At 42.5% G+C, this 10539-nt stretch overlaps 1 protein-coding gene across 1 annotated transcript; it reads left to right on the top strand.

Moving 5' to 3' along the window:
- Positions 1 to 10225, top strand: LOC102571475 (borealin-2). The gene is made up of 10 exons (XM_014603336.3): positions 1 to 152; positions 925 to 1053; positions 2148 to 2194; positions 2835 to 2895; positions 3520 to 3584; positions 4380 to 4447; positions 7240 to 7338; positions 8315 to 8450; positions 8723 to 8809; positions 10056 to 10225. The coding sequence occupies exons 1-10, from the start codon at positions 38 to 40 to the stop codon at positions 10101 to 10103; spliced, it is 855 nt and encodes a 284-aa protein (XP_014458822.2). The 5' UTR covers positions 1 to 37; the 3' UTR covers positions 10104 to 10225.
- Positions 10226 to 10539: the final 314 nt, after the last annotated feature.

The following is a 10539-nucleotide window of genomic DNA, read 5'->3' as shown; positions in this document are numbered from 1 at the left end:
CGAGGCGAGGCGAGGCGGGAGTGGCGCTGCCCCGGCCATGCCGCCCAGGAAGCGCAGCAGGGACTCGGGGGTGGAGGCGGGCCGGGGCGCCCCGAGCCAGGCGCTCAAGAACCAGCGCATCGGCCTCTTCCTGCGCGGCCTGCAGCAGCAGGGTGAGGGGCGCCGGCGGCAGGCACCTCGGCCCGGGCGCTCGCGGCACGCTCCGACGCCTCGATGCCGTCACCCGCGTACCCGTGACATCAGCCCTGCTCGGAGCGCGCGCGCGGGCCGGCCCGCAAAGGGGCAGCTGCAAAGGGACGGCTTCCCGAAAAGGGCTGAAAGTTGGGTGCTGACATCTAGCTGCCAGCACCTCCCTCCGGCCGCTAAGTTGTGCGCGCCTGGAAGCGGAGGGAAGAAACCAGACAGTTTCCCCCCCACCTCCTCCTCCTCCTGTCCGCATGCAGGCTCTAATGGCCCCGTCCCTTGCCTTTCAGTTTTGTTTGGTTTAAAATCTCTTGTCCCGAAATGCTACGCTTGGTTTTGCCTGTGCGCTCGCACCAGTTGCACAGCAATAATTTTCTGTCTGGGAAAGGAAGCTGGTCTGGGCTCAGAAAGATCTGGCTTCACTACCAGGTTTCCTCTGTAACCTTGAGCAGCCGCGTCCCTGTACTCCATCCCTCTGCACCAACTAGGGTGCTAAGGAGACCCCTAAATAGTTGTTAAGGGGCCTGGTCACAATAATAATTCTCAGGTCTAGATACTTGCTAACAGACAGCCTCTTGGAAAATTGTGAGATGACACTGATCTAGAGTTGGTTTCTCTTCAAGGCAAATGGGCCACTAATTGCAACCTTAACTCTTACATTGCATATTTGTCTAACAAACTGACTGCAGTTGCAAAGCTTGACCAGTGATTCTTGGTTTGTTTGTTTTTTTTCCTGTAAAGCCAAGGAAAATATTCAGGAAATGAAGAAAGAACTTGATTCACTGATGGAAGCAGCTGAAAAAGCTTTTAAAGTGGAGCTACTGAAGATTCCAGTTGCTATCAGAAAAATGAAGAAGAAAGACTTGCTTAGTACGGATTTTTTTCTCTCTAGCTGATAAGCTTTTGATTAATATAAATAGCATTGTATCTACTTTAATGTCTCAAGTGTAGTCTTAAACTTCCCTGCGGGTTTACTTCTCTTTGCCTGTGATTTTTTTTTGATTTAAACCGGTTTATTAATCTCAAATGAAGTGTGATACAATCAGGATAACACCAGAAGTTACTGTTTTAATTAACTAGACTGATTTATGTAGTAAAGCAAGCTGTAAAAGTTCACCAAGTAATTTTGTCAAGACCAAAGCCTCTAGGGGAGTTAGGGGGTGAACATATTAACAGGGAACCATCTTTTTTTTTTTAATTTTCTTTTCCAAGATTCCAAATAATCAACCTGTTTAACAACAACCTATGGTCAAGTTGTTCCAATATCTTAATTAGCTTAACTTTTTAAATCATTGTGTTCTTAATCTAGAAATTGGAACTACATAGTCATTGGATCCTTTTTCTCTCTGGTAATTTAAGAGTCCTTTTACTATACTGTCTTCTCATGTGGGTATTTAATAGGTCAGAAACAAAAAAGCAACTTTGTGTCTTGCTGCTATTACTTCATAAAATACATGTTAGTCAAGCTGTGATAGACAACTGATATTTGCTAGTATTGCATGGATATTCCAGGAGCTTTTTTACAACAAACCTACATATGGCACAAGATGAAGATGAAGGTCTAGAATTCTTTAAAGTATTCCCAATTTCCTTAAGCCCCTCAGTTAGTGCATTTGGATGCTTACACTGTCAAATCCCAGTCTGTGACCAGTGCCTTTAAATGTAAACTTCTCTTCTCCCCGCTAATTTCAAGCTACGTCTTGTGGGACTAACTTGGTTTCTCTAGGACTCCAATATGCTATTCAGGACAGCTGGTGTTTAAGCTGTTGGTCTTGATTATTCAAGGAATTGTGAAACTTAAAACTCCTGTGAAACTTACAAATCCTGTTAACAATATCTTGTTAAAATCCAACCCCTAACTGTTCCTCAGACTAACTCATTCTCTTCCACATGTATAGAATTATATGCACCATAGTTAGGCAAGTAGTAGAATATAACAAGCAAGCTGTACCTTTCTGTAACAGATCTGCAAGGGAAGGCGGAGCCTGCTGCTGCGGCTGCTGTTGTAGGGGTAAGTGCCTGTAAGTTCTAACCCAGTCATTCACGTTCTTTTTTTTTTTTTTTTTTTTTTTTTTTAAGACTCAAGCCACTGCATTTCAAAGAGCCTGAGACTGCCTGTATCTGCTCATCTCCTTTTACTTCCTGTGGTGCTTTTGTGGCACACCAAGTCGACAGAGCTTCCATAGATCTGTGATCAGTACCTTAGATATACACCCTTTTTTTTCCTTTTTTTTTTTTTTTTTTTTTTTTCAATTTCAAGCTGTGTTGCGGGACCAACTTATTTTCTCTAGAGATGCTGGTTGAGAATCATTGTTCTAGCACAACTTGAAGGGGATGAGCACAGAGCAAAAATCTTAAATCATTATAGGTAGATGGAGGAATTTTTAAAAATCACACTACTTACTGTATTGGAGACATAGGCAGGGCAGGGGGATGCTTCTTGAAACAGACACACAAAAACCATATGACAAGAGACCTTGCATATCATACCTGAAGGTTTTAAGATAACCTGTGAAAGTAGTCTCTTTACTTGACAAACTTTCAGGTCGCTGTCTCTAGCATAACAAAATTTATTGGGGTGGGGGAGATGAGGAAGAAGAGTGATCTACTGATTTTTCAGATCTTCCTTTTATTTTCTAAACGTCCTATAGAATGATTGCCTTGTAGAAGACTTGCCAAGGTCCAAAGTAGTGAGGACTGGCAGCAGAAAGGGTAAGTTAATGACCTTATAGCTTGGTTTTGCAATTCTTGTCCTTGTCTTTAATGGTGTAAATCTTGTGACTGCAAAGGGATTTTTATGCGCATTACAATTCCTTAAAAGGTATAAAGTGATTACAGTAGTGTCTGGAAGCCCCAACAGATTGGGGGTGGGGGCTAGGAATTGTATTATCCAGTTATACAAAAGTATAAAAATGCTAAGCCTGAATAAAGGGTGATGAAGATAACATGTGTTCCAGTCTAGCTCTGCTGCTGGCCCAAATTGTCTTGGGAGTCCCAGGTTAGCCCTATATCTGCTGAACTGTTCTAAGAAAAGCATTCATCTTAACCAGAATTGACAAGAGTACTTTCTTGAATAAGAGGGTGGCCTACTCTTGCTGCCATGAGGAATAACAAAGAAAAGGGTCATAGCTTATCCCCATTAGCTATGCTAGTGAACAAAAGTCAGTCCATGTAGGCATTAAATTGAGTGAGTGTTGCATGACCAAATAATGGAATTGAGCACTGGCTGTTAGGTGGCAGGAAATGTACCCTGCTCCCCTCACCACCACCACAAAAAGGGGCTAGTTTTTCATGCTTATTACACATCCTTCTAAAACTATTCATTTTTACCTTTAGTAAAGGTAACTACAATTGTTGAGTATGAAGATGAGAAGAAAGTGTCAACAAAGATGCCCCAAAAGGTAAATACGGGGGGAAAAAACAACAAGACCAGGACTTGGTCCTTTCTGATTATGATTTTAGCTGTAGTTCTAGTATGGTATGCTTAAGACTAATGACCCGTGCTTGTCCTTTTAAAATTGAGTGCAACCACACAGGCTTAACTGTAACCTCCTTGGAAGCAACATGATTGTATATATTTCAGTTCATTCATAGTGCAATCCTACGGGCTCTACATTCCAGTTTTACTGAATTGGAACAAAGTTGGTAATAGGACTTTACCAAAAATAAATAAATTTTATTCTTACTTTAATAGACTTGAAATTAAACCAGTATTTATTTTCTGCTGAAACATGATTGTTTGGTGCTTATACTTGCTTTTAGTTGGCGTCTCTCCATGGTGTATGGTTTATTGAAAAATTAATTGTGTAGACCTGGAGAGGCAAGCATTTATTGTGGCATCAGTTTATGCATATTGGGTCTTTACAGCTCAGTGTCTTTGCATTTGAAAAGTCTGTACTGAGTCTTAAGATACAAGTCCGCTTTCTGCCTTGCCCCTCAGTTATAAAGCCTCTATATTCAGTGGTGCAAGCATGGCTATAAAGGTGTTGTGAATAGATATGCCAAGAAGACTTAAAAACAATGCGATGGAGACATTCTTTAGGGATGTCTGTGCTTTACTCTCTACCACATGTAAAGTGGATTCAACAGGGGTATTGGGATGCTCTGCTTTAAAAGTGTGAAATCTTGTATCTGTTACCTGAATGTCTCAGTTCTGTTATCATTCATATTTCACTTTATTCTGATTTTTTTTTAAGGCATCTAAAACAAAATCATTGGTGACAGTTTCTGGCCTAAGCAGAAAACAAAACAACTCTCTTCCAAGGTAAGGCCATGAACTTTGATAGCTTATGCAACTTACTTGAAAGAGTCAATTCACTGGTTCAAAAACATTTAGGTTCTCTAGTGTTGGGTTTAATGAAGATAAATTCCACAAGCTCAATCAAATTCTCAATTGATGTACTATAGTGAAGTAAAGCTCAAATAAAGGAATTGCATCTAAAATGAGATGGCAGTTGATTTAAAAAAAAAAATATATGTAGTCCTATCTATTAATATTTTCAGTTTTGCATCCAAGGTATAGAGTTTGCAAGTCTAATATTACTATCTAATGGAGGAGAGGAGAGATCAGGGGTGGGCAAAATGCGGCTCAGGGGCCAGATGCAGCCCAACAAGTCATTCTATCTGGCCCACAGAGCCCCTTTAAAACTATTTTTTTTTTTTTTTTATTTTTTTAATATTTATCTGCCCCTGGCTGCCTATCACGCAGCCCTCAATGGCTTGCCAAAACTCAGTAAGCGGCCCTCCGCCCAAAATAATTGCCCACCCCTGCTCTAGATAACTGAAGTGTTTTTGTTAACAGGAATAACAAACTGTAGAATAGTTCTGGTGCCAACATGAACAGCAGAAATGGAGCTGGGACTAGCATAAACATATTTTTATAGGAGCACACTTGAGCTATTTTAAAGACCAGATGATCCAAAATCAGCTCATGACTTTTGATTCACTCTGTCAGCCTAATTACAGGGGTGGACAAAATACAGTCCTCTGGCCAGATTTGGCCTGCCAGCTGATTGGATCCAGCCCATGTGGGGCGCCTGCCAATTGACTGGATCTGACCTACGGCTGCCCCCATAACGCTCCACATTGGGGGCTGAGCCAAGCGCTGCACTCCTGCCTTTGCCTGCTGTTCCTGGGCCACAGCCGGTGTACACGGCTTCCAGCAGGGCTGTTCCTGGTGTGGCTGCAGCCCCACAGGTGCTGCTCAGCTTCCCTCCTGTCCAACAGTGGCTTCTCCTGCTGCAGTGCTCCAGGCCAGCTCTAGAAGGAGCTGCAGCCAGGAAGCTCCTGCCCCAGTGCACTAGGCTCTGGCTCTGGCTCTCAGCTGCCTTCCCAGCATGATGAGCAGCCACCTGCAGATGGGTGGAGCAGGTGGAAGGTGGTTGGGAGCTGGAGTCCAGCACACTGGGGCAGGAGCTATCCGACTGAAATGCCACCCCTATCTTACACCTGGAGCAGTGCAACAGGAGGAGGAGCCACCAAGGTGAGGGAAGCTGCCACACTAGGAGCAACCCAGCCAGTAAGCTGTGCAGGGTAGAGTCAGTGGGTGCACCCCAGGCAGGAGCAGAGTCAGGAGTACAGCATGGGCTGCCCCCGGGCAGGAGCCAGTGGGGCTTGGCCCATGTGGAGCATTGTAGACTACACCACCCAGGTGAGCTCTGCTGCACATGCTGTCCCCTGTTTTATCCCTCTGCCTTTGGGGGGAGGGGGTGCAGGGAGTAGATTGCCTGTCCTGTTCCTGAACACCACTCTGCCTGCCCATGGCTAAATCCCATGGAGGGAGTTTTTTGGTGAGTTGTTGAGCATCTTGGGTGGTGCAGAACCAGCCCACAACAGCTTGGAGTCCTAGTGGACTCCAAGATGAACATGAGTTGGCAGTGTGACGAAGCCATCAGAAAAGCCAATGGCACTTTATCGTGCATCAGCAGATGCATGACTAATAGATCCAAAGAGGTGATACTTCCCCTCTATCGGGCGCTGGTCAGACCGCAGTTGGAGTACTGCGTGCAATTCTGGGCACCGCACTTCAAGAGGGATGCGGATAACCTGGAAAGGGTCCAGAGAAGGGCCACTCATATGGTTAAGGGCTTGCAGGCCAAGCCCTACGAGGAGAGACTAGAGAAACTGGACCTTTTCAGCCTCCGCAAGAGAAGGTTGAGAGGCGACCTTGTGGCTGCCTATAAGTTCATCACGGGGGCACAGAAGGGAATTGGTGAGGTTTTAGTCACCAAGGCGCCCCCGGGGGTTACAAGAAATAATGGCCACAAGCTAGCAGAGAGCAGATTTAGACTGGACATTAGGAAGAACTTCTTCACAGTTCAAGTGGCCAAGGTCTGGAATGGGCTCCCAAGGGAGGTGGTGCTCTCCCCTACCCTGGGGGTCTTCAAGAAGAGGTTGGATATGCATCTAGCTGGGGTCATCTAGACCCAGCACTCTTTCCTGCCTATGCAGGGGGTCGGACTCGATGATCTATTGAGGTCCCTTCCGACCCTAACATCTATGAATCTGTGAATAAGCTCATCAAAATTTCCTAAGTGGCCCCCGGGCCCAAGTAATTGCCCACTCCTCGTCTAATGGTATTTGTTCCACCCCATCCAATGCATGCTGTTCATACTCTTTTCAAATGAACATAAAACATTGCATCTTCTCCTAGCATGCACAGGAGAAGGCTTAGAAAATCGGACTAGATTGAGTTATTTGGTCATCTTTAGCCTGGGTTAGAATTTTTGAACTCTAATAAAATGCACCTGCAGAATGCTTGGGTGTCTCGGTTCAGGGAAAGCCTACCTTGTAAATCTGATGGAAGGATTTTTTGCTAAGTACAGTATCTTTGTGCTTAGATCAGGCCCTGAAACTACATATGTATGCAGGGGTTTTGGGGGGGTTTTTTGAGAACTTCATTTTAGGCTTGATTTAAAATTAAGAATATTATAGATAACTATCAGAAAGTGTCTAAGGTGCTAGTCCTTTCTTACTGAATGTAAAATGTCTGCATCATAACTAGAACTAAAAAAAAAGAAGCCATTTTCATTCTAAAATTCTTTCTTGCTTTGTCAGGTCTATGTGCTCTACTTCAAATATGAGGCATGCTGTTAAGGCTCTTACTTCTGATGCCACACCTAGAAACTACAGAACCAATGCACGGGTTGCTAGAAGGTAAGCCATTAAGATCATGGCACAACTGATCTGTAATATCATACGTAGTTGAGTCTCTTTATGAAACTGACTGTAATAAGACCTGGATCCTTATCTCTTTCTTTGAGTGTACCTGAAAACTGTAGTTAAACACAGTAGCTTACAATGCATTTCAAGAAAGCGTATTTTAGCCCAATTTCAGCCTATTAAGTGTGGAAGATACTCTTGTCCAAGAGTATAGGTTCAGAAACATTTTATTTCCGCTGGCGTCTTCTCCCAGGAGCAAATGCCAAGTTAGTACTTTTGAACTGTGTAGTTGGAAAGGATATTGTGTCAAGAAATATGCGTTTATTTTTCTAGTAAGACAGCTAAATAGGTCTCAAAGCCATAAACTGGTTTATAGCCTCACTCTGGCCTTTCATAAACGCTTGCTTGACACAGCCATTTAGGCCTCCTCCGTCTCAAAAAATGGCTCCTAAAAGTTCATCTTCCTTTCTCAAAAATTGAAGTCTGCCACAAAATAAGCCTTCAAAAAGAGTATAGGAACTTTCTTGGACCATACTAATGTCTAGCTAGTCTAGTATTCTGCTTCTGACAGTTGCCAGCTTTAGAGAGAGATGGAAAAATCTTGCAGTAGGTAGGGTTGGGACAGGCTGCTGTCAGTGAGTCATCTGAAGATCTGCAGTGTGAGGGTCTTTCCCCTCATTTCCATAACTGAGCATACAGTATTTTATGGGTGTGCATATGGGTAACAAGAATATCCAAACTTGAGTTCTGTGCCAATTGTCAGCCTCAAGATTTGTAGATTGCTTGTAATCTGCAGAGACTACTAAAGCACTCTTGGAGACGGCTGTTTTAAAATGGTTGACTTTTCTATTGGAGAAGGCCAAAAGAAAAAATTAGACAATGAAATATTCTGCATTAGGTTTGAATGTTTCTTGGATGGCAGTTTGTTTAACCTCTGCGGAGTGGGGGTAAATGTTCTTTTGTATTCTAGTTCTGGACTACCACAGACGGCTCACTTGAGGACTGCACCGTCCAGTGGAAAAGTCCACGGCATGTTGTTAAGAAGCAACTCAGTGCCTCGGAAAAAAGCTGTTCCATTTGTTAACATACCTCTGTCAGATGGACAGGTATTAAATAGTAATATTTTTTTCATATTTGTTTGGCTACCTAAAATAGAAAGAGTATCGGGAAGATGAATGTTGGAGTTGGTCTGATTAGTAAGTAGCCTATATCACAAATCAGCAGCTTATAAACAAAACAGCGTTTTAAAATATGTCCACTTTCTGAAGTAGAACAGTTCGAAGGGGTGTTCTACCATGTACTAGTGTCACTTAAGTGAATAAATTGTATTCTAACAGACTGTTTTTCCAACTATCTAATCACTCTTTGTTATACTCAGACACTCTCAACTGCTGGTGAAGACCTCCGTAACATTAATGTGGAGTTACTTAATGATGATACAGTTCAGCATATTCATAATCTAGTGGTAAGGTAATTTGGGCATATAATTCTCTAATGATTATCCAAAGGAATGACACCTGAGCATTTAAACTTTTATTTTTTTTTGTTTTAATGTTTTTTTTTTTATTGGGGGGGGGGGGGAATCTGGGTTTAGCTTGTTGAAACCACATTTGAAAAAACAAACAAAAATAGCTTATTTCAGTGGGAATGAGGTGCCTAAATACATGTCTGTTGGGTTTTTGTTTTTGTTTTTTTTAAAAGATCTGGACACTTTAATCTTTAAATTGCCTGCACAAACCTGAAGCACTTTCTAGTAAAGGAAAAGCTTCTACAAGCTTATAAAGGGTTTTTTTTTTTTTTCTTTTTTTTTTCTCTAAATCTGCTTGTACTTGCTACTTATCTCTGGATAAAGGACACAGGCTTTTCTTTCTATATTATCCCACATTCAGAATGTGCATATAGAAACATGACTACGTTGTGTGTGTTATATTACTTTGACATAGTAAGTTACACTGATCAACTGTGCATGGCTTGAATGTTATTTACTGAATACAAACTAAGGGTCCTACCAATCTGTACAAAGTTTTGGATAATGATTCCTGAACCCTCATTTAAATGTGTGCTTAGCTCTTCAGTGGAGATAACTGTATTTTTTTGCTTTAGAATATTGGAATGCAGCTTTATACAGTTTGGGTGTCTTCTAAGGCCCATGGCACAACAGTGCAATGGGGTCTGTCCCTTGATACCCAACCTCCTGCTATAACAGGTGTGCATGGCAGGATGCACAAGTCTCTCATTTTTAGAGACCAGATCCCAGCTGTACCATTGTAACTTGTCAGTACAGGCAGAAAGGTGAGTGCCTGGTGAAACATTGTAGTTTCAAGGCTGGAACTGACAGTCAGGTGATGGCTATATGGCAGGGATCCTGCCACATATTCAATTTTAAGACCTGATGGAAACTAGCTATGCACTTCGGTGAATAATTTTGTGCCTTATTTTCTATTTTATTGTATTATTAAGCACATGACTGTGTGGCTAGATTACTATTTTTATTGGTTAATTGCATCTCAAGTGTAGTGTCTGCCATGCACATGTGCCTAAGACTAGCAGGGACTTTCAGACCAGTTTAATATGTAGTATTAGAACTGGGCATCAGTAGGCACTGAATATTATATGGGAATAAAAACTTATTTTCAGAGTTAATAAGTAAGTTGGTGTAAAATATCATTTTTTTTTTTTTTTTCTTCTTCCCTCTTTCCCTCACCCTTCAGAGCCAGTTGACTATATTATGTGGAAAGGCAACAGTTAAGCCAAGTTAAGAGACTTCTGTGAAGATTCCATTGTCTTTTGATTTGAAGGAATATTTATAGTGACTAGCCTTTTGTCTAGTCTGTTTAGAGAATGTATTTAACACTTTAAATAAAGCTTTACATCAAATAAATGCTTTGGCCACATTTAATCCTAAAACTGCAGGATCCTTAAACGTTTCAAGCACAACCTTTTACTTTTTCCAACTCCTCTCGGAAAGGTTGGACTTTCTACCATTTACTGTCATCTAAACCAGGGTGATCCCACTGTGGCAGCAGGCAATCTACAAGTACTCAACTGGCAGCCTGTAGGCTTCCCACCCCTTGTATCCTGGGCTCCCTGCACTTTCCCCATGGGTCTGGGTGTGCCATTTGCCATCACCACACCCCCCTACCTTCTCCCTCCTGCTTTGCTCCCTGGACAGCACTTTCCTCCTCCATCTTCTGC

Source organism: Alligator mississippiensis, chromosome 10 (genome assembly GCF_030867095.1).
Source record: "Alligator mississippiensis isolate rAllMis1 chromosome 10, rAllMis1, whole genome shotgun sequence".
NCBI classification, from domain to species: Eukaryota; Metazoa; Chordata; order Crocodylia; family Alligatoridae; genus Alligator; species Alligator mississippiensis.
The sequence above is the reverse complement of the archived record's forward strand: the minus strand, read 5'-3'. Positions and strand labels throughout refer to the sequence as shown.

Excerpts from the sequence above, each read along its gene's own strand:
- LOC102571475 (XM_014603336.3), top strand. The coding sequence starts at position 38 with ATGCCGCCCAGGAAGCGCAGCAGGGACTCGGGGGTGGAGGCGGGCCGG. Across the intron at positions 3,585-4,379 it reads CAACAAAGATGCCCCAAAAG|GCATCTAAAACAAAATCATT; the intron begins GTAAATACGGGG and ends TTTTTTTTTAAG. Across the intron at positions 8,810-10,055 it reads AGCATATTCATAATCTAGTG|AGCCAGTTGACTATATTATG; the intron begins GTAAGGTAATTT and ends CTCACCCTTCAG.